Source organism: Procambarus clarkii, chromosome 40, assembly GCF_040958095.1.
Source record: "Procambarus clarkii isolate CNS0578487 chromosome 40, FALCON_Pclarkii_2.0, whole genome shotgun sequence".
NCBI classification, from domain to species: domain Eukaryota; kingdom Metazoa; phylum Arthropoda; class Malacostraca; order Decapoda; family Cambaridae; genus Procambarus; species Procambarus clarkii.
This window is the reverse complement of record NC_091189.1, coordinates 8,948,951-8,973,080: the sequence shown is the minus strand read 5'-3', so window position 1 is coordinate 8,973,080 and position 24,130 is coordinate 8,948,951. Positions and strand designations below refer to the sequence as shown.

The 24,130-nt window shown below is 37.4% G+C and overlaps 1 protein-coding gene across 1 annotated transcript in view; it reads left to right on the top strand.

The window, feature by feature from the left end:
• The window catches only part of LOC123757883 (uncharacterized), a 335,212-nt gene that overhangs the window by 306,963 nt on the left and 4,119 nt on the right, over positions 1–24,130 (top strand). The window contains exons 16-25 of the mRNA XM_069339056.1: positions 3,256–3,405; positions 7,033–7,236; positions 9,185–9,406; positions 10,648–10,839; positions 11,349–11,496; positions 12,180–12,387; positions 12,882–13,035; positions 13,381–13,647; positions 15,076–15,252; positions 17,489–17,753. Of these exons, the coding sequence (XP_069195157.1) occupies positions 3,256–3,405; positions 7,033–7,236; positions 9,185–9,406; positions 10,648–10,839; positions 11,349–11,496; positions 12,180–12,387; positions 12,882–13,035; positions 13,381–13,647; positions 15,076–15,252; positions 17,489–17,753 (1,987 nt within the window). The remainder of the gene's footprint in view (positions 1–3,255; positions 3,406–7,032; positions 7,237–9,184; positions 9,407–10,647; positions 10,840–11,348; positions 11,497–12,179; positions 12,388–12,881; positions 13,036–13,380; positions 13,648–15,075; positions 15,253–17,488; positions 17,754–24,130) is intronic.

The following is a 24,130-nucleotide window of genomic DNA, read 5'->3' as shown; positions in this document are numbered from 1 at the left end:
AGGACAGAGGATGTTTGTATTTATTCCTACCAGGTCGAGGATCAACTGAGGGTTGATTGTGGCCTTTACCAGTGAAAAGAAAGGTGTATCAGCCTACAAAGAAAAAGTCATGGAAATCACGACTGTTCACCATCTATTAAATATGGGTGTGAAGTAGCAGATTAGGCTGCCCCAGACATGGACACTTTAAGAGAGTATGAGAAAGTTATATTAAAAAACAGTTGAATGTAATGAAGGGCCTCTTTCTGGAGGGGTTCTTAGTGTCTCCTTGGTGCTTGTTACTTAGCAAGAACCACCCAATACAATCCATGCCAGGCCCTTGTGAGTCATTGTAAATCTACCAGGAACCACATCCAAAAACCTAGCTTCTTCTAAAGAGGTACAGGAATAAGGGGATCCAAGATCACCCTAACCAAGAAAACTCCTCCAGAAAAATGGGCAAACGAAAACATACAAACTACATGGTACACGAAGGACAGAAAATGAGAGAGTGAAGTCCTGGGATGAATGAACCATCCGGTCGTGGAGCATGCCTATCAATAGTTCTACCTGTGTGTGAACCTTCCTCCTCCATCCTCTAGCCATAAACCTGTCATTTAGTCTGGAAGATGGAAAACCAAAGCACTTGAACTGGGAAGGAAGGGGTCCCAAGGAGCCACCAAGAACCCACCAGAAAGAGGCATTTCATTACATTTAATACTGGTTTTCTGGGAGTGTTCCTATTGGTGGCTCCATGGTGCTATGTCACCATGGAAAAAAAACATAAGGGGTACTCACCAGGGGGCTGAGGAGAGCCTCAGACAGTAACCCCATGAGAGGGAAAATTAGCAACGAGATAACCGCCTCAAAACCACACAACCTGGTGCAGATCAAGAATATTCACTAAGTGGCAATCAGCCATCTGCTGAACTGCCAAAACCCAAGAGCCCAAATATTTGCAGAAGACATACTAGAAAAAACTGCAGACAACTGCCAACTTGTGAACATCATGGGCCCAAGGATAGACCACAATATGGCTAAACATGATGACATTGTGGACCACCTGAGACAGAACAAGGAACCAAGGACACCAGCTCCACAAACAGAGTATTTCTCTGCACAGAGGCAAATGGTGAGTGGTTGCAACTGGACACAATAAGTGATGCACCTCCAGGCCCAACTGACCAGTCATCTCATGTTTACCTAGAAAGGAAGAAAAATGTTTAAGCTAAAGAAATCGCTCCTAGGACCAAAAGAGCAAAATCCCACTTCTGGAAGGGAGCATGAAGCTCCCCAACTTGAAACTGGAAGCAAGGGGCAACAAAAACAAAGCATTCAAGAAACAACCCAGGAGCAGAAGGCACAAAAGAAAACTGAAGAGAGGAGAGAGAAACCAAATCCTCATCCAAATATGTACCTGTTGTGTCTATATCTTCATACACCTTTTCCTCAGGAAGGACAGGAAATTTAGTGGACATCAGCAAAGAAAGTGTCCAAGTGAACTTCTGGATATGGCCCAAAATGGTTCACCTGCAGGTAAGGTGAGGCATGAAAACCCTGTTAACTTGAAGGATAGGAGTGAATACCTTGGACAAAGCTTCAGTGGACAACCCAAAAGCAGCCCCCCAAAGAAATAAAACTCAAAGCACAGCCAAGTGATGAAAATCTTTTAGGAAGACAAAAAGATATTGTATGCCAAATACAATGGCATCTTGCCAACTTAGCAAGATGATGGATTGACAACAGAACCAGGGGTAGCCACCTCTGCTGACCCTGTTGTGATGATGGTGGTCAGTGTAGCCTTTGATCTGCCTATGGTAGTTCTCAGCTCAATAATTGGCTGTCTTTGTACAGTTCTTCTATTTCTTGCTTTCCCAGAGTGATTGAGTTGTGATTCTTTCTTGTGTGTTACAGCAAGCTAGTACAGTACTCTCAGTGGTGGTTTGAGTTAAAACTTACAAATGTATCTTTCCATGTCACCTGTTACATTGACAAGTGACATGAGTCCTGTGTTTAAGATGTAAGGGCTGGTTATGGGGGCATCAGAAGGGTCTTAACTAAGAAAATTTACCATAAAGTGTTCATTCATTTATATGTAACAAGTTGATAGTCAAACAATGTGTAATCTGTATTATGAAACTCGTGTAAATCTTGGCTCATAAAGCTCAGTCCTAAACTTATGAGAATCCCATGTTTCTGAATTCTCTGCAGTCCTACCTGTTCACTGACATTGTAATTCTTAAAATTTTATCAAAACCATTGCCTGTGTTGATTATTCATTTATAAGTTATAATCAAAAGATTTTTGCATGTACTAAGTGAAATAATTAACTTAATGTTATGGATCAGAACAAATTATGTATTGACTAGTTTGTGCATACATTTTATAAGATTTTATGAGCCATGCTTTACCAAAAGTGGTATATATATAATATATACTTAATTAGACGTATGAATGTGTTTGTGTGTTTTATGGTAGATAGTGTTTGTAATAATTTTACTTCTTTAATCCAAAAGTCTTTAAATGCATGTGTAACTCACCTCTTGAATAAGATACTAATTAAAATGTTCTTGTACTTCATTTTGAATGCTTCTTAATATAATTTATTTATTTTGCATCACTGTGGCATTGTTAGTATTGCTTAGTCCTGGCTTGTTCTTAATGATGGATTGGTGCTTTTTTGCGCATCTTTGTAAAAGCTTTTGCAATGCTACATCAAAAAAAAAGTTACCATAACACTTTTGCATGTTTTTATAGTAGTCCATCTATGTTATTTAGTTTGTGTTACTTTGATTAAGGCTTTTAATGCACATGTTTAAGAAAAACTTATTATAAGCTTCATATATTTCTTAAGCATTATTATTCTATACAAAAAGAATAGAACAAACAAGACATTGGTAATTTTGTAGAAGTTGTTAAATACAATGAAACAGGACCCCTAGCTTTGCCTTCCATATAGTATTGGCCCTGCATTTTTTGTGCATTTAAGTTGCAAGATATCAGCATCGTTTGATACAGAAGTTTCAGTACCCAGAATGTAGAAAGACTTTGATAATTACTGATTGGCTAAAAAGATATATGCGTTATTCTAATATCAATACTACATATTTGGGTCGTTCCAAGATTATCTAGAACATAGCACAGTTGTAGGAGTTCTGCAAAGTTTTTAAATTCAAAATTAGCTAAAATGTTTTTGTAGGAAATAGTGGGCATATCTTTTTGGCCATTAGTATTGTTAAAAATAGATCTTTTAAGCTTATCAACTCTCCATTATAGGAGATGCTGGAGCGCACCCTTGTTAATCTTCACTCCAAGTCTCATGGAGCAAATGAAGGACCAGTAGAGCTTGAGCGCAGAAAGAAACAGAGAAGACATTTGGAACACGAGCTTTCCAAACTTCGTGCTCACCTTGCTGTATCTGCAAGGGTGAGTTTATTCGTAACAATATTTTGATTGCGTTGATCATTTTGATGTGCCAACCAAATTATCAAAATTCCAGTAAATTTTCTACTTTATTTATAGATTTTCTATGAACAAGACTTGTTAATAGTGACATGTTCAGTGTCAAGAACCTTTTCAGAAGTTTCTTTAGAGCATACTGTATAACACATCATTATATTAGGTCCTATGGTTTTAAGTTTTTTGGAGTGGGAAACAACAAAGGTAGGCGTAATCAGATAAAAAGAGTGATTAGACTGTCTATGGAAAAGATGTGCTGAAAGCAAGCAATGCATTTATAGTGAGATGTTTGTAATGATTTTAAAAATGTGCATGTATGGCTTGTAGAGTACTCCGTGTTTTCTGTTCTGTGTATAAATATGATTTGTATGGATTTTAGCAAAAATTTAAGCAAACTTTTTGTTATCCAAAAGACTTAAAAGCATTATGTTCTATGATTATAATATAGCTGTATTCATACTTAAATGCATACCTAAAACTGTAAAGTGTAGTAATAGCAATAATAAGTGATACTTGTTTGGAGATATCATCAGCCTGAACAAAATCGGGTAGTAAATAGAAGAAAAAGAAAAAAAGATATCCTAAAAGAGACAACTCCCATCCATTTACAAAATCTTTCCCACTAAATACTGCAGCATCACAGAACTCTTCCATATATTCATTGAACAATCACAGAAAAATTACACAACCCTGGCATACTCCTTCACTAATACCAAACCATTCATTACACCATTAAAATTCACATATTCTTTTCTCCCTGCATAAAAGCTGTTCCCAAAACTTAAGAGCATTCCATCAAATCCCATATATGTTTAACCCTTAGAATGCAGTCATTGTCATATGTTAATTTACATGGTAATGCGATTATCATCATACATTTATTAAAAATTTTATTGTCTGGGTTTTATATGTATGTTGCTTATATGTGTATAATAGCTCTATGTGGATGTAATGGAGTTTACCTGGACACATACAAATCCTTCTATCATTTCATGATTAATTTACTAATGAATGCAGTTATTGTTACAAATGTTACTTTGTGAATGTGGTAATTGTTATTGTATAAATTTCCATCAAAATTACATGATATGTATACCAGTTATGTCCATATGGTTTTCTCAACTCTATGTGGATGTAATGAAGTACTGTATGCCAAATCAACCTCAGGTGGGTTTTTCGCCGGTTTCCCATTACAAAATGGAACAGCGCGGACCTGCGGTTATTTCTGGACTTATCCCGTCTGAACCCCTGGGTCTATTGCCCCTCCTTTCAGATGACTAATCAGTCCCAGGTTCATCTTCTTTTGAAGCCAGGTGCTTGGATGGTGTCCCTGGACCTCGAGACTTGTATTAGCATGTCCCGATTCATCCAGGGTTTAGGGACTGGCTCGGTTTTGTTGTGGGGCCTCAGGCTTACCACTTTAGTTTCCTTTCATTCAGCTTGAATCTTGAATCTCGCATGTTCACACGCCTTACCCGGGTCGTGGTGGCCTGTCTGCGTCTTTTAGGGGCTTCGGGTTCTGGCCTACCTCAACGACATTGGCTGGTGTGGCCTCCCAGCCGGTCCGTGTATCTGCTCGCCAGGGATTTGGTTCTTTCCTAGCTCACTGGGTTCAGGTAACAGGTGAACTGGAGGAAGTTCCATCTGGTTCCATCTCAGGTTTGGTTGTGGCTAGGTTGTGTGGGACTCTCGGATCACTTCCTTGTCTCTCACTCCGAAGGCTCTGCTGCGGCTGCGGTCCCGCCTTCAGCTGTTTCTGGAGTGCTTCCAAGTCACGAGGTGGTTACTTGAGGGCTTGTGTGGGAATCTGAACTTTGCCATGGTGGTCTACCCGCCGGGCCGGGTTTGGCTTCGTCGGCTGTTCTGGTTCTTTCGGGGACATCCCTTCCACCTTCTCGTGATCGCTGGGTTTGGCCTCCGGGTACCTTATGTTGGTTGCTGCGTCACCGGTTACCTCTTCAGGTTTTTCGGTGTTCAGTGTGCTGCGAGAGTTTGCGGCCGTGTGGATGTCACTCTAGGGGATTTGGGTCACTCGTGGATCGACAATCCGGCTCCATTCAGGTTGCTCCCCAGTGGTTCATTGTCTGAACCGAGGGGGGTTCCCTTCAGTCCTTGGCTCTTTGGGGCTGGTCGGTTTGGGTAACTCGTCTGCTGAGTTCTCGGGGTTTGGCTCTCCTGGTCGTTCACGTTCGGGAGGGGGGTGTCTAATGTCCTCGCGGATGGCCTGTTCCAGTTCATTCCCCTGTCCATGGAATGGACGATCGACCCCGACTCATTCAGTTGGCTCTGCCAAATGTACAGGCTCCCGGAGGTGGACCTCTTCACCTTAGCATGGTCAAGGCGTCTCCTGGTTTATGTGGCGCCATCCCTGACTGCGAGGCCATTGGGGTCGATGCCTGCAGGCAGGACTGGTCGAGGTAGGGTTACCTGTACCTCTTTCCCCCGGTTCTGCTGTTGCTGCAGGTCCTAGCTTGCTTGGAGACTTACCAACGGAGAGTAGTCCTGTTGGCCCCTTGGTGGCCGACCCAGCCTTGGTTTCAGGCGCTGCTTGCTCAGTGTCTGAACCCGGAGATCTTCCCGTGGCTTCGCCTCTTTCAGCAGATCGGGCCAGTCTGTTACGTAACTGGTTCGATCTTGTCCTCCTGTCTTCGCATCTAGTCTTTCCGACATAGGTCTATCACCATTTGTATGGTGAGCAGGTGGCTTCGTTGATGGTGTCTCGGCGGCAGTATGAAGTTTCCTGGAGGTCCTTTCTTTATTTCTTGTCCTTCTGTAGGTTTTCTTCTGTTTCAGATTGGTTTCAGACCCAGAAGTTCCCCGGCAACCCTCCCGCCCTCCAATTGGCGGTTTTCACATGTTTTGACATCCAGCCTCAGAACTGGGGGTGGATAGCTGGCATGGGGGGGTCTGGGGGCTCTCCCTTCCCCCTCCCTGGGAGGGAGAGCTACCCAGACAGCGGTGAGGTGACGGTTTTGACGTCATGCTCGTTTTTCGTTTGGGGAGTTCTGTCCAACAGATCGACTTTCAGTAACAATTTTTTAACCAGATAGGGTTTGTTTTGGGGCGCCAACCTTTCTGGGTGCCTAACTCGGTCAATGGCAGACATAGAATGCTCAACCACACGGGGGTTTCTATTGGCCATTTCTCCTCGTGCCTCTCTGAGGGGGCCAGGTTCTGGCTCGTGGTCCCCGGTAGGCCTAAGAACTCCATTCGCTTTGACTAAAGCCAGGGTCTTAATACATTCATACCAGCCCGGATAGCTCTGGGAGCTACTGGGTCTTACCCAGAAAATGGCGTTTCATTACATTCAACGCTGGTTTTTTGCATCTCAAACTATGTTCCACTAACTAGAAAAAGACTAAGCCATGCTAAATTTTGTTGTTTGGCTAAGAAAAGCATGCTAGTTTCTCAGGATAATTATGTAAACTAACGTGTATCACCACAATTTGGGTTTATAAAGAAAATATTTTCCCTGCAGTATCAGGTATTTATTATTATTATTGCAATACAATATGATGGTAACAAATTAACATTACATTTCAAGTGATTAAATGTCTACAGAAAGATAAAAGAACTATAATTAAACACATACAGAAACTAGAAGAGACTGCAGCTGAGAATAGTCGTCTAGAGCATGAAATGATGATGTTACGGCAAAAGATTCAGATGACAATGGCCCGTAATTCTCAAAGGGAATCTGGCGGCACAGCTGAAACACGCCATATTGAAGCAGAAATGGTTCGTGTCCAAACACTATTAGAAGATCTTCAGAGGCGAAGAATTGAGCTTAGTCATCAGGTTGGTTAATTAAATTTTGACAGTGTTATCTTTAAATGCTATTTATCTTTAAACTTGTCAATTATCACTTCTTGTCAAATATTATGACATAATGCAATACAGTATTATGTCCTTACATTTGGATAAGGCTCGATCTTTTGAGTTGAATTTGTGATTCAAAGTTTAACAAGTTTAATTCAGTAAGCTTGTTATAGATTCTACCAAGAAAATTTTGATTTGCAGAACATTTATTTTTGTCTTAAATTGCTGATACCAGCATTTTTACTAGTGATCCTGAATTTTAAATTTCATAAATTCAGATATATTTTTGAATTTTTAAATAAAATTAAATTTGCCTGTACAAGACCAAGTAAGCAAAATACTGTAATGGAAAATTACAAAATAAGAAATCGTGAAATTATAATATGAAAGACAAGAAACCAAATATGTAATACAGAGGAGCCACGGTTAACAAATTTAAACGTTCCGGCACTGAGCTCGTCATGTGAACGCTCGTCTTGCGAAACGAATTTCCCTGCTTAAAATAATAAAAATAAAATAGAAATAAAATAATCTGTTCCACCACTGAAAAACATCTATATGATATTCAATTTTTTTTATAGAAAATGGAGGAGCCTATCTGACAAGCACTGAACGAACCTTTTTGACATTTTTTTCTTTTTTTCAAATTTTTTCCATTTTTTGAATTTTCTATTTTTTTTATTTTTTTTAGAATAGAGGAGTCTTCCTGACATACACTGAACGAATCTTTGGACATTTTTTGTTTTTCAAGTTTTTTCAATTTTTTATTTTTTTTTAATTTTTTATACAAAAAAATTCATTGCTTTGCAACATTACAGCAGTCACCCCTTTACATCCCAGCATCATTAGCATCTTTTAAAAAAAAATTAATTGCCTTGCGTGGTTGGAGGCATCCGAGAATTTGCGAGAACCAGCGGGAACGCTAGGAAGCACCACATAGTTTTCTCGTTAACCGAGCGGAAGCTCATCAATCGAGACAAATTTTCTGCAAGTGGCTTGCTCGTTACCTGAAATACTCGTAGATGGAGCCGCTCGTCACCAATGGTTCCTCTGTACAGTATATCTAAATAAAAAATTTAATTTATAAGGCACTCACTTGTTTCAGCATAGTGTTTCCCTAGGTGATGAAACCCAGTAGTTTACTTCATTGGTTGTGCAAGGTCTTATAGGCTTACCTTTATATTTTTAAAGAGCATTGTAAAATAATACAGGAAAATATTTAATAATTATGTTAATCTAATGTATGGCTAGTGGCAACAACCTGTCATTGTGGTATCTTTCCACGAAACACACATACATCATGATAGGAATTCATGTAACTGTAATGGGTTTTCCATGAAGGATAGAATTAATAAAATAAAATTTTGTTTATATACTACCATAAATTACACTTTTTTTTTATTTCATATTAATTAACATATTTGTTGTACATATAGTAAAACAGTACACTTAAGGTGTTGTGAAGTGATATTATTGGATATAACACTATGATTAGGGTACAGATTTTATTTAAAAAAAATTGTGGAACAAAGTATTTAGTCTATAAATATGTCCTAGATACATTTGGAATTCATGTGAGGGTTGTAGACCAAGTTAGAACCAAAGTTGCTAGAATTGTGTTATCTTTTCCTAGCTATAGAACCAAAGACCCGCTTCATTTATCACTCTGCTTCCCTAGATTCTAGAACAGTGAACATAGCATGATTCAGACAATACAATAATTTATTAGCTATACAGTATTTCTGCACCAGATATTTATGGCCAATAAAATGCTCTTAAATTATGTAAAATTAAATGCAATTATATACTTTCATTGGAATCAGCCACCATTATTTCAAAGTTTTAACAACGTTGGTCTATTATATTCTATGTTTTTTTTCAATCTGTAGATTCAAAAGTTGATCAATATATTTTCTTTGAATTACAGATTCAAAAATTAACATCAGCAAATCCTGGCATAGAAATTCGACCTTCACCAACAGGTGTGGTAGGAGCAGCTCCGGTGCCTGCAAGACGGAGAACTCATAGCACCTGGCTAGAAACAGACTTGGATGCAATGATTACCCGAGATAGAGGGATGGATCCTCCAGAAAATGACAGAAGAGGCAATCCTCCAGTCTATGTTAATGCTGCTGGATATGTAGAAGAGGTATTGTATTTAGTATTTTAATGTAAAATGTTTGACAAGTAATGCTTCCTTGTATAAGTTTTGGATGCAGATAAACTAAAGTTGCAGTTAAACTGTATATTAACTATAATTATAGCAATCAAATTCAAAGATAATAGGGAAGGACATTGTTTGTTATTAGGGAAAATGGTACTTTACCTCTTTTATATAGCTAGATATCTGTACTCCATGACATAAAATTTAGACATTGTTTACATGTCTAGATTTTAATGTATTTATATTTTGGTTTGTTTTTTCTGTGCTGTTACATCCAGCTGCAGTCCATGGAAAGATAGCATTGTTTTCTTGGCAGTATGGTGCTTCTGTTTTGAAGTACTGGGTTTTGCATTCTCCTCTTATTTCCTGCAGGCCCATAGATATTCAGGTCATTCCTCATTGAGGGGCAGGTTGGAGGCTGTGATGTAATATTTGCTTGGGACATGCTGGGCCTTACATGCCAGTAACATAAGTTTCTCAGCTCCTTAATATTGACTTTGGTGGACCTCTTTCATCATACCCAGGGCAGGTGGGGGTGATATTGAACCGTAATGTATACGATTTTGGGTGAAAACATTCAACGAGTATAATGATTTTTTGTTTATTTAATGCAGTCTTGGTTACACCAGTCAGATGTTGGAAATGAAATGACATTTCATGATAGGCTGAGATGAGGATGCTTGTTATGTGTTACTGGCAGATTCAGATAAGATGTGCTGACAGTGGCTGGAGACAGATTATGTGAGGCCTGGAGCAGAGAGCTTGAGCGAGGTCACGGGTAGAGAACCTGAAGAAGGGCAAGAGTGTAGAGCTCAAATGAAGGCAGGATCAGAGAACTCAAATGCTGGGAGAGTGTGTAGCTCAAATAAGGCCTGAGTTACTGTCTGCTCTGTAGTGAGGCTGTAGCATCTTGTGTGAGATTTGAAACTAGACTTGTCGAGTGTTGCATTGTATGGTGATAAATGTTGATGATGATGGAGAAGATCCATACTATATCCAAAGTGTCACTGAACCATTATTGGTGTTAGACTGATGCTGCTACGTTATTTTATGGCGTGCTCCCGACATGGTGTCAATGTGTGTACAATAATATTAGCTTCAATGCTAAAACATATAACAATAAGTACAATCTTCAGGAGAAAATATAAAATAAATCACACATGTCAATGAGCCTGTTCCCAAATTATTTAGAAGTACATTCTATATAGTTTAAATTTTTTTTACAGCTGAGCCCCAATGACTACCCAGAGAGTCCTGACTATATTGACTCTGACTATCCTCCACCTCCACCGCCACCTGAACACATGCGCTCTTATAATCAACTTCTTGATGGTCAGACATCATTGGCAGATCCATATCAGACAGATGTTAGATATCTTCACTCACAGTCAACTTTAGGAGAGTCAAAACGAAGACAGGTAACTTAAAATTTGCTTAGTTTCATTCAACTTAGTGTACCAGTTTTTGTGAATCTGCATTTTTTATTTGGGTTTTCTTACTCATAGCTTTTAAAATATTATTACTGTCAATCTTGAAAAAGTCACAAACTGAAGTTTGCATGTGCTTTATATGCCAAGCTGAAATGTATAACAAAAATCTCAATTTATGGGAGTTTTATAAACTCCCACAAATTTTAGTTTGTGACTTTTCAGAGACTTACAGTAACAGCTTTATGAATATACGCTTAATCTTAGACTTTTAACTTGACTTTTCTTTGTTATATAACCATTATTTATATTTACCTTCATTTGCCACATTTAAACATGTATTCCAGGTGCCCTCATGGGTTTTCAAAGGGAAGAAAAGCATTAAATAATATTTTTCTAATGTGGTTTAGAGCTTTGTCTTGCCTAATATAGCCAAGAAGATATGAATAAACTTTAAAACTATGGTAATTCAGTACTGTACTGTATTTTGATGATTTCAGCCTTTAATGAATGGAGATATAATTCTGGATGCCATGACTGGTTTGGATCGCGATGCTGACGACAACAAACCTGATGGTGAAGAACAGCAGCAGTCTGCAGGTCATTTGGATATTAATGATGCTGACGATAGAATGAAGAGATATTATGGTAGGTTACAGTACATATACACAAATTCATACACACAGTATTTACATAAATCATTATTCCCAATTTATCATTTTCAAAGGGTATGGCATCATTACCCTGGAGAAAAAATAAATTGTATGTAATGAAATGCCCCTTTTTAACTGGCCCTTCTGAAGCTTTCCTTGCGCTCACACACTAATACTGGTAATCCTTCAGACTGTATCAAGCCTCTTGAGACATCAGCAGCCTTAATGGGTACCAAACCCAGAATCTTGTTCTCTCAAGGATGCAAGTCAAGATTGGGATCAGAGATCAACCCAAAAATTGAGTAAGACTGTTCAGATAGTCCAGGCAAAATTAAACAAACATTTGTTTGAAAGACAATATACAAAAAATGAAAATGATAATATACACTTAAAATATTATTCATGTAATAACACTCTTGATAACTCTGCTTTTATTCTACATTCCTTATTCAATGTTATACTTTTTTAGGCATGTTATTTAACTTTCCATTTATTTATCAAGATTAAATATGCCAATGCCACTTACCCAGATGATGCTGTTTATCTGTTCAATTTAATAATATTAAAAAAAATTACTGTATTCTGTAAATATGAGAAGCCAGGAGAAAAGTACTATATATTATATGAACATTATTAAAGTTATTTATGAAATAAATACCATTTAAACTGCTTCTACAGGTATTCTTCCAAAAGAGAAGCCTTTAGAGATCAAGACTGTACGAATAGTCAAGAGAGAATCAACTGAACGAAAAAAAGATCGTGGTACAGGGGGGAAGCGTGTTACAATTGGAGATTCCACCTTGACCCATTTATTGGAGGATGATGTTGAAAGTGATGCCATGTCAGATGTTGAAAATGGTCCTTCAATTCCTTCATTTGCATCAAGGTATTTTGCTTCATTCTTTATGCATAATGTAGTGTGTATAGTATTACACATATTATATACATATTACACACACACATACAGAAAGAACTTTTTCAGCATCAGAGTAGTTAACAGATAGAATGTATTAGGCAGTAATGTGGCGGAGGCAAAATCTATACACAGTTTCAAATGTAGATATGATAGAGCCCAGTAGGCTCAGGAATCTGTACACCAGTCGATTTGACAGTTGAGAGGCGGGACTGAAGAGCCAGAGCTCAGCACCTGCAAGCACAGTTAGGCGAGTACACACACACTAAAAAACCATTGTTAAACATGATCTATGATCTATAGTTGATCATTTAATTTTAATTACTACAGAAATTTTATTAAATACTGTATATTCTTTACTGTAGTGTTAGTGATTTTTTTATAATTATATTAATAGACTGTAATGTATTTGAATGAAAATGTTTTATATTTTTTTTTCACATTGTTTATGTACTTCTATTTTTAAGGTCTGCTTCATTACCTCGCAACTATGGCCGTAATGGTCCAGGAGAAAGAGTCAGCATGATGGCAGCTATGATGCGAACTAGCATTGGAAATGCTGGGACGATGTCTCGTCCTAGCAATTTAGCTCTCAAAAAGTCAGCAGGTTGGAAATCTAAGGTAGGTACTTATGAGAAATATTTAAGAAATAAAGCTTGGTAATGTAATCTCTTATTTTGCCTCTTGTTATTTGAAATCTGTGACAGAGACACAAGCATGTGTGTTTTTATTTTTTCCCAAAAAATTAATTGTTTTAGTACTTTCTTACTGTACTCTTGTTCATAGTATACAGTTCTTTGATTATTTAATTTAAATGGAACTTCATATTATATACTTGTTTACTTTCAGTTCTTTTTCTGCTATTCCCCTTGTACTGTAATTTCCCATATTCTTCAATCTTCTGTATGATGATTGTGTAGATTGTATTAGTAATGCATGGCTTTTAATTTTATTCTGATCCTGTAGACTGAGAACCCCAAAGACCGGCCTTTGAGTGCACATGAACAGCTTTTTGGTTTTGCTCGGGAATTTGACCAAACCCCCCCAGCATCCCCAGCCAAATCGGACCCTCCCTCCCCAGTGTTCAAAAGTGCAGCAGCTCAGGAAATTATTAAGGAAATGGCCTCTGAGGCAGAAAAGCATCGCCGTGCAGTACCTAAAGAGAAGAGACGGCATTTTACAATCTCCAGCAGCCGGCCAATAACAGAAGCGAGAGATGCTGGCGCAGAGGAGGTAGGGTAGCCACCATTGATGTTATAGCATTGTATAGGTATATGATGAATCTATAGTTGATCATTTAATTTTAGTTACTACAGAAATTTTATTAAATACTGTATATTCTTTACTGTAGTGTTAGTGATTTTTTTATAATTATATTAATACACTGTAAACATTATTATAATTTGCAAACCCATTTTTTTCTTGCTTTTTATCAAAACATATACATAACTATATTATTATATATTTATATTCTTTTCAAAGCAAGTTTATTGTTTTCACTTAATGCACGACTCATTTTTATAGAAATATGCAATCCAAAATTTTACATAACATTGCATTAAGTATTTTTTGGACGTTGCATTATTTCTAGTCCCTAAACATTACTCCATCTTGGAGTCTCCTCATCAGGGGGTGCCCACAGCAGAAGTTTCTCCATAAGACTTTCATCACACAAATATGTTAGCCTCTCAAGCTCTCTTAACCCTTTCCCTCTACAGTGATTCATGATCAGTCCAGTCAAGCACTCTTTCTGAATCTATACAGGTAGCACACAACTACTTTCACAGTAAACATCTGATCTAAACAACCACTTTCCTTCCTCAATCCAACATTTTTTCCTTATTCTACATTCTCTGTCATACTCTCTTAATTTGCACCATTGCAAGCACTTTTCCTCAGATGCTAAGTAAACTAATTGTCTAATAGTTTCCATGAGCTTCCCTACTACCCTTTTCTTTGTATGTAGTGGCCACAATAGCCTTGGTCCAACACCAAACTCCTTCCATGCCATTTGACATACAGTATATCTAGCACTAAATTAACCATCAGTTCACACCCCTATTTCTTAACATATCCCCATTTGTTCCATTTATACCAGGATTTTTTTTCCTTTAACCTATTCATAGCTTCCCAACTTCCCCAGATTTTTCATCCTGCTCCACTGGTCTTATTCCACCTTACTCCACTCGTTTAAAATATTCACCTCTTGTTAACATAATGCACATTCGTCATCAACATCCACCTGCACATCCTTCACTCTGCCAGGTACTTGGCATACCCTATTTCACCACTTCACAATATTATAACAATTATTTGTATTTCTTATAAAGCCCTCACTTAACTTTCTCTCCAAACATCTCATCATTTACCATTTTTCATTTCTAACTATTTTCCTTACAATTATTATTCAACTGTTATATTCCATCTTTCTTTTTTGTGTCTTATCACATAGCACATCTTTCTGGAGCAATCTTTTTCATGCCTCTCTCTCTTTCTTGATTACCTCAAACATTTGACATATCAATTCACCTTTCCTCCTTTTCTTTTTTATAACTTAGTTACGCACACATCTTTTACAGCTTCCAATAATTTTACATTTCATAGTCTAATAATGATTTTGCCTTTAGTGTCTGTTGTTTACATACAAGATATTTTACTTAGGGTGCAAGATCGAGGGATGACTGCGACATGGTCCGTGCATTACGACCACGTAATCACCCAGATGTTGTCAAATCAACTCTAAGTACTCGAGATCTCCGGTTTAATGAAACAACAATTGACTCAGTTCTTGGTGCCCCAAGTAAAATCTACATTCCAGAAAGATATATGCCAGATGAGGTGAGTTTTAACATTGTTATTTCTGTCTTAGTTGTAGTAAAACCAGCTTTTTTACAGAAATATTAGTGTGTGTTATGTTTGATTTTGTATTGTTAAGCATTGTATTTTACAAGTCTAAACCCATATACTGATAATACCATTACAGGACATTTATATATCTGTCTGCGATGAGTGTCGATGCCATCCATATCGGCATACCATATAGTGCTGTAAAGTGGTGACACAGCAGCAGGTGACATGCTCTCCATAAAGGGTCCGCAAGCACTTGGAGCTTAAATAGCTTTTCATAACATTGCCATCTATCCCTAGAGACCTTTGGTGAAATGTTTCCCAGGTTCTCACAGTGCCTATATCTAGAGATGGCTATCACATGCTTCATGAAATTCTATAAAACAGCAGGGATGTCTGTCACAGCAGAAGGATTAATGAAAAGTTATCTTGAGCTTAACTTTTTATTTTTAGCTTAACACTTAGCGGCTATCTTCATATGTTGATTCACTGGGTAATGCGGTTATCAACATGTGAAGTTTTAAACAATTATTGCCTGGATTTTATATGTATGATGCAGATACGGATTTAATAGCTATATGTGGATGTAATGTAATTTACAATGTAATGTAATGTAATGTAAATTTGTAATGTAATTTATTTAACCTTCAAAAAAATCCTGTAATTGTTTCATGGTTATGTTGTTATGTGAGCTTACCAATGATGTTCATATAGGTTCCACAACTCTATATAGTTGTAATAAGTTATCCTGAGTAAACTAATCATCAACTGAACTATTATCATGCACGGCATGTACTAAGTGCGTGCTGTCATCTGTGAGTGACCTATTGGTGGTTTATGCCTCTGTTTCAATCTATATTGTCACCCATATGGTGCCAGTTAGGCCCTATGTCATCGCCCAAAGCCCAACACCCATGTATGTTATGTTTACATGGTTTCACTACTATTTATGATTGTAATGAAGTAAACTAGGTAAAAAATCATAACGTGAAACATTGACAGTCCCCATAGAGCAGTGGTAAGACACTGCTCTAAGACAGATACGATTTGGCAGATCATATTCCGGGGAAAACTAAGATCAAGGACCTGCCCAAAACAATGTGTATGCTAGTGGCTTTACAAGGATGTAAAGGATGTAAAGGACTCACTGGAAAGGCGAAGAGTTAGGGGCGACATGATAGAGGTTTACAAGTGGGTGAATGGACATAACAAAGGGGATATTAATAGGGTATCAAAAGTATCAACACAAGACAGAACACGAAATAATGGGTATAAATTGGATAAGTTTAGATTTAGGAAAGACTTGGGTAAATACTGGTTCAGTAACAGGGTTGTTGATTTGTGGAACCAATTGCCGCGTAACATTGTGGAACTGGGGTCCCTCGATTGTTTCAAGCGCGGGTTGGACAAGTATATGAGTGGAATTGGGTGGTTATAAATAGGAGTTGCCTCGTGTGGGCCAACAGGCCTTCTGCAGTTGCCTTTGTTCTTATGTTCTTATGTTCTTATGATGTAAGAACTCTTGTGTATACTGTACAGTATAAATAAATAAAAAATTATCATGTGTGATGTGAATTATGTAGTTTATCTTGTTATTCAATATACATGCACTTGTAATTAAAGAGAACAAGTGATAAACAATCAATGAAACATCTGAGCAGAACACAGGAGTCGTGTCTCGCATAGGTCCCGCTAACTATTAGTTAGGGGGCCTAACAACTGGGTGGACAGCGCTTCGGATTCATAGTCTTGAGGTTCCAGGTTCAATTCCCGGTGGAGGAGGAAACAAATGGGCAAAATGTTTCTTTCACCCTGATGCTCATGTTACCTAGCAGTAAATAGGTACCTGGGAGTTAGACAGCTGCTATGGGCTGCTTCCTGGGGGGTGTGTAACAAAAAAAGAGGCCTGGTCGAGGACCGGGCTGCGGGGACGCTAAGCCCCGAAATCATCTCAAGATAACCTCAAGATATACCTTAGTGTCAGCAAAATTGGCATTTTGTGGTGACAGATGCCACACCACAGCCACTGCACAACCTTTCAGATCACTTCCACCCAGTAAAAACGTGAATATTCACTTATGTTTTTCTTATATTTTGCATACAAATTAATAATTCTATAATAAAAAATATTTTGGGGGCATTTTTTTAACTTTTGTGCATAGGTGAGTACGACCATTTTTTCCATAGCCATTCTCCAAGGGTTAAGACAACCTCGTTTCTTAATTAGGATGATGAAAAAGAAATAACTGAAGAAGAGCGTGCACTTAGAGAACAGAAAGCAGAATCCATCCGCAAGATGCTGTCCGAGACACAGACCACAGCCACAAAGGGGGAGACAGGAGAGGACCAGTCATCGGAAAGTGAAATCACATCCAGTTCCTCCTCAGCATTCAAAGCCAAGGTAGCAGCCGAGAAGAAGGAGCGTGAACACCTTCTGGCCTTGAACCAGATTCTTGCTCGTCAGGTCATGGAAAAGAGTCGTGTAGTAGCAGGTATGGTGTTCAGCTAGTGAATTTGCACCTTCTCTGATTTTGCTTTTTTTGGTGAAAACATTTGTTGATGTTTGGGAGCTGGTTGCTTAAATGCACTCACAGTATCAACATGTTTTGGTCTGAAATTCACACCTTTTGAGGAATAAATGCTATCACAAGTATACCAGCCACTGTTCACCTTGATATGGTGTTTTCACCAATGTAAATTTACTGGCCACTTCAGTCTCAACTTTAGTTTCTAGATTTTATAATTATTTATAACATTCATTTATTTTTATTTTTAAGCAGCTAAAGAATTTTATTTTTAATGTTAGAAATATTGCCAGATTTCAACATTTTCTGAAAATTGTTCCACAAATTTGTATACAGGATCATAGTAAAAAATTATACTGTATAACTCTCAATATCCTATAACAGTAATATGCATTTATTCTGAGTGTAACTATTACTGATGGTTGCTGGCTGTTACTTTTGTTAAGAATACAAGTCTGAATTACGATGGGCTCCCCATGGGAACAAACATTGCTGATTTGCTGTTAGGTATTAGTCTTTGATAAAATATTCATTACAATAATAAGTCATTATGGTATGTTCATTTTATATGTCTAGTTATATTGAAGTTAGAGCCTGGACAGAACAGCTTAGCAGCTTAATATTTCTAAGCTATTAAATAAAATAATAATATAGTATTAGTATTACTAGATATTAAACGTGAATTTTGTGTCGTCCACTAAGAATCAAAATATTTTTTGATGTCATTGTATAAAAAAATAATGTATAATTTCTAAGTGTCTCACTTGGTTTCTTCCCAAGGTAAGGTTCTCTTGAGTCCAGTGAGCAATATCATGACAGGGCAGGTTGACACCACGGAACCTTTTAAATAATCCTGTGGGGTCATGATTGTACTAGAGTTGCTCTGGATAGCATTCTTTCTAGCATGGAATATTCATCAGAAGGTAAGTTGATGAAAACTCTAGTCCCATACAAGCCCTTCCTGGATTCACAAGTGACTGCCAAGGATGGCTTGGTAACTGCAGAACCACTAAACTCAACTAATGGCCAAAGACCAATTCCAGATCACCAGTTTGCACAGGAACACAAACTAAGAAGAAAATTGGGTTCCAAGGATTAGATTTTAAGCTAACGCTAATCTAATCCTGACTCCTCTCAGGAGTTGAGAGGTACCTGTGACCATAAAAAAATATGAACATCCCTACCAAGGCATAATCTGTAGAGCAAACAGTACACTCTGGGCCACACCAAGGTAAAGGAACAAAAAAATACAATAAGTAATGCTGTGCATTGTCTCAAATGAATATGTCCTCGCACAAAGTATCTAGGAACTGCTAGTGGAATAAGGAAAACTCAAGAGATGCGCCTCTGCTGAGCAGTATTCCAGGGAATACAAATAATATGTATTCCATGCACACAGGAAGCATTCAAATTACAAGCATGAGCTTTGTGTACAAAAGAGAAAACAGTTTCCAGTGATGAAACAGGTCACTTTACTGGTCCCTACCTGACTCTCTGCATGACGGTCAGGAAGAATTAGAAAGGACAGTGTTAGGAAATCTTCTAATGTCAGTGCTGCCACCTAGTGATGGTCAGTGCTAGAGGTGTAGTTGGCTACCTGATAGTTAATAAGTGTTTCTTGGAAATAACTTGTGATATGAGAGAGGGCTAGTAAAGGCCTCAAGTTTTTATGAGTGTATCTTCTGCCAGGTTATCCAGTGCTAACCAAGTATTATGATGACCCTGCAGGGACGCTTTGAAGGTTTCCTTTGGTACCAGTGCAAAATATCGATATGCTCTTATTGTCCTCTGTATCCAGGGAGGACCTTATTTTATGGAGCAACTATAATAATGATAATAAGAATAATAGTTTATTCAGGTAATAGTACATACATACAAAATGAGTTACAAACAGAATGCTGGATTTCTAGATAGAATTAGTATATACTATGCCTAAAGCCACTAGTACGCCCAGTGTTTCAGACAAATGAGTTCAGTAACCAAAAATATTTAATTTAATGAAATATTAAATATGAAAAAGTACTTTAAATTTTGTTTAAATAATCATGTTTCAGCAAATCCTTAACCATAGTTGCCAAAACTTGTCATTCTCAAAAAATTTGCCTATCGGTATCTTTAATCCTTTTGATGCTAAAGGTGACTGACCATTGTGGGCAGTCTATGCAAAACTGGCCAATGATACAATAAGCAACTTTGTCCAGATGCCCAGAAATAAGGCATCGAGTATAATGAAATACTTCTTTGTGGGGGACGACCTCCCCTCCTCTTATGGGAACTCTAGAGCTTATGCACAGGTGGTCCTCCAGGAATCTAAGTCTGTCTCATAGTCTCCTGGAGGCAAGAACCAGAATCCTGCTCCCCTTCCCTTAATCTCTTCATCCATCAGGGAAAGCTGAAGGTGTCATGAGATGCCACACTGAAAAACAAACAAATAAATAAATTTCAGCAAAATATAGTTTCAGAAAATTTTGAATGATGGCATAATACATTATGTATAGTACAGCATTTTATATTTGCAATAGAAATTACAGTAATATAATAGTTCTTCATTCATTGCACTAAACTTAGCATGATGTTGCAACCTCATTATTGCACTTTACCTATAACTTGCTAATAACTACAGTTTTGTAGCATGTAAATGTACAGATTATAAATTTTAATGATTTCCAAAAATTTCAAGACCATTTGACTTATAAGAGTGTTGTCATATTGACTTTTTCTGATTTGTTGTATTAGTCAAAACATTGTTATTAGTCTAATCTGAGGCATCAGTTGAGCATGAATTTTATTTTTAAGTTTTGTATGGCATTACTCATAAACTGTTTAATATAAATTCATATGTAGCATGGTTTATTATGCACTTTCATAATTTTGATCAAAAGTTTGTGCATGAAATTGTTTTGCTAATATTATCCAGAGCTACCAGATTAATTAATATAACTGAACATAATCCAGTACAGTAACAAAATTGTTTGTCAGATATTGTTATATTGATTTTCCTTGCTCCTCTATTTTTGCCGTCAAATAGGATGTGTGTGTAAGTGGTCCTCGTTCTTTTGTTTAGTGGCTTTTACTTACAAAAAATGCCTCATATAGTTCACTTGGTTTAACCTAATTATGATCCATCATTATGTTTTAAAGTAATTTGCTACCATCCTTTTTTCCTTGTTTTAAACCAAAAACAGCTTAGAACACACACAAAGCACAATAGTGTGATGCATCAAATGAACAAAGCTTCTTTTAACCATGTCGTAGCTCAGTCGATTAAGGCAGCGTCTGGGATCCTCTCGGACGTAGGTTTGAACCCTCGTCACGGCCCTTGTGGATTTGTTCAACAGTTTAGAACACAAGTAAAGAAAATGTAAAACTGATCTTCTGACACTAAGGCTAGAACAGCCAAGATGGTCCACTGAATAGGGTGGAGCAGCCAAATGTGGTCCACTTATTAGGATAGAGCAGCCAGAGGTCTGTTGAATGGGATAGAGCAGCCAAGGTGGTCCATTGAACAGGAGAGAGCAGCGAAGGGAGTCTACTAAACAGGATAGAGCAGCCAATGGGGTCCATTGAATAGGATAGAGCAGCCAAAGAGATTTATTGAATAGGATAGAGCAGCCCAAGATGGTCCAATGAAAAGGACAGAATAGCCAAGGGTGTCCATTGAAAAGGATTGAGTAGCCAAGGGTGGGTTCCTTGAAAAGAATAAAAGATTGAACATGAAAAATTTGAGCAGCAATATGGCACTTTTTCATTTTGAATGATTAATTACATTAATTAAAATTATTAATACAAAGAGCTCAGTACATTATAGTGGCCTCAGAATTACTGAGCTTAGAATAATTTTGTTGCAGCCAATCAAAATATTATTGTGATATATATATATATATATAATGATATTGCTGATTAATGCTAATATGCTATTTTAGTTTTACTACAAAGTTGTCTGAGACTACCAATATACTCTGTTTGTATATAATTAACACTAATGGATTCAGTTTAATATTTATTATATGCTTGTTTAGTGTTAGAATCCATAGTCATTTACAGTCAATACACAATAATAGTTCATTAAAAAAAATACTTTTTCACTAATTAAAAGTTTTTTTTTTATTGCAATGGGTTATAATAACCATAATTAAATCCAGCCACAGTATATGTATTTCTTTACCACAGTATTGTGCACAAAATATAAGACATAATTGACTTAGCTCAATTAGTTCTGTAGCTGAAATTGTCAAATACAGTATTGCTCAAGAGGCACTATAAAGAGCAGGGGATAAGCTGTTTCTGTAACTACTATTTTATTATTATTTAAGAAAGTACAATTTAGCAACATTAAATTTACAAAGGAAAAAATAAGTGGTATATTGTACCGACTTAGTAATGAGTGAATATCCCATAAATCAGATTTCTGTGATTAAATAGATAATATCTAAAGAGCCAATTATCCAGTTTTGCATGGTAGCTCTGGTCTTTACCGTATGCCAGTTTGTAGTTGCATGCTGAATGTTATTTGTTTTTCCCCCATTTTCAGCTCACACCACAGTGGAGCCTGAGCTGTAGCTGGCCATGTAGCAGCAGGTGGGTTGACCAACCGCATAGAGCTCTCCTCAGGCTGAGCTTAAAGCTGATGCTTCAGTGTGTGTGTCTTCCTTGCATTGTTGTTATATTACACAGACTTTTTACCATTTAAGTGTTTGTCTGCTTTTAACCAAGTTTCTTACTGTTCCTTCAGAAAGCAAAAGGCAGAAGTAATGCACCTGAGTGCATTAGACCTGAGTGTTTTATGCTATTGAGATCTAATGCACCTGAGTGCATTTGATCTCAATAGCATAAAACAACAAAATTGTGCTTGCTTTATTTCCACATTGATGCTAGCAACAATTTATACTAGCCAAACATTTCTTGCCTTTCATTCCATTTTCTGAATATAAAACTACATTAGTTGTATTTGATAAATATAAACTCAACACTGATAAATTAATTTTTTAGAATTTATATTGTTTAGTCTCTCTTCAGTAAGGCATTCATCTCTCTTGCTCTTTATGGACATTTAATATTTGTATTTTTTATATAGTTCATTATCTTGAAACAAAAAGTCTCATATTTCTTTTGTGTTCAATCCCCGACCGTCCAAGTGGCTGGGCACCATTCCTAACCCTCCCCCCCCTGTCCCATTCCAAATCCTTATTGTGACCCCTTCCAAGTACTATACAGTCATAATGGCTTGGTGCTTTCCCCTGATAATACCCTACCCCTCTCCGAGGCTGAAAGCCAGAGACTTGTGGTTAGCCTTATGCAACTTTCCATTGTGATTTACGATTGTATGCAGTGTCATAATAAGATTGGCACCTATTACAGCAACCAACATCTATGATGTCTGAAATCGGGTTTGGTTTTATGTAGAGTTTTTCAGATGCTCATCACACACACAAACATAACCGAAACACTTACAACTTTGAATCAACGTAACAATAGTAAAAGCAACGTTGTGGTTATGTTATGTATTTGCTAGGTACATATATTGCATGTTATAAGAAAAAGAATAAGAGAAAGAACAGAAGGGAAGGAGAACCAGAAAGAAAATGGAAGGGAGGGGGGCAAAGAATGAAGAAGAGACAGACCCAGCCACTGCCAGGTATTCCTTCTAGTAATTACCCAAGTGCAATTACAGGATGAGAGCCATGCTAGTGGTGTCCCATCTTCCCAGCATTCCCTGTCATATAATACTTTGAAACTGCTGATAGCTTTGTCTACCACAACCTTCTCATTAAACTTGTTCCAACTGTCTACTACTCCGTGTGTGTGTGTAGGCATGTGGCTGAAAATATATTTCAACAATAGAGTGGTATAAAATTTATTTGCACATGACAACTAGTTATCAGCTATCTATCCCATTTTTAGGTGTACCGATGATCTAGTGATAAGAGCTTGCTACTGGAAGGTCCTTTGTAACCAATTTTCTCACATTTATGGTATAACCACATATTACAGGAAATAAATTATTGGGCAGACTGCATCTGTCAGGACTTTAAAATGTGGTCAATAAAGTCTTGCACAAAAGGTTCTGTAAGTTAGAACACCCAGAAGAGGTGACAGCAGACACTAATATGGAGTGCCAGTAATATTCATTCTCTATAGGAATGATCTAGAAAAAGGATATACAGCTGTATGAGCCTGTTTGTGGATAAGCTACCAAGAAGAATAAAGACCTAGAACCTTGCCTTTCAAAATGACCTAGAAAAAATAAGCACATGAGCAACAAACTGCATTTGGAATTCAATAAATCCCACATAATGAAGTTCCAAATAAATTAATCCATGACACATGGTAGCATCAAATAATGT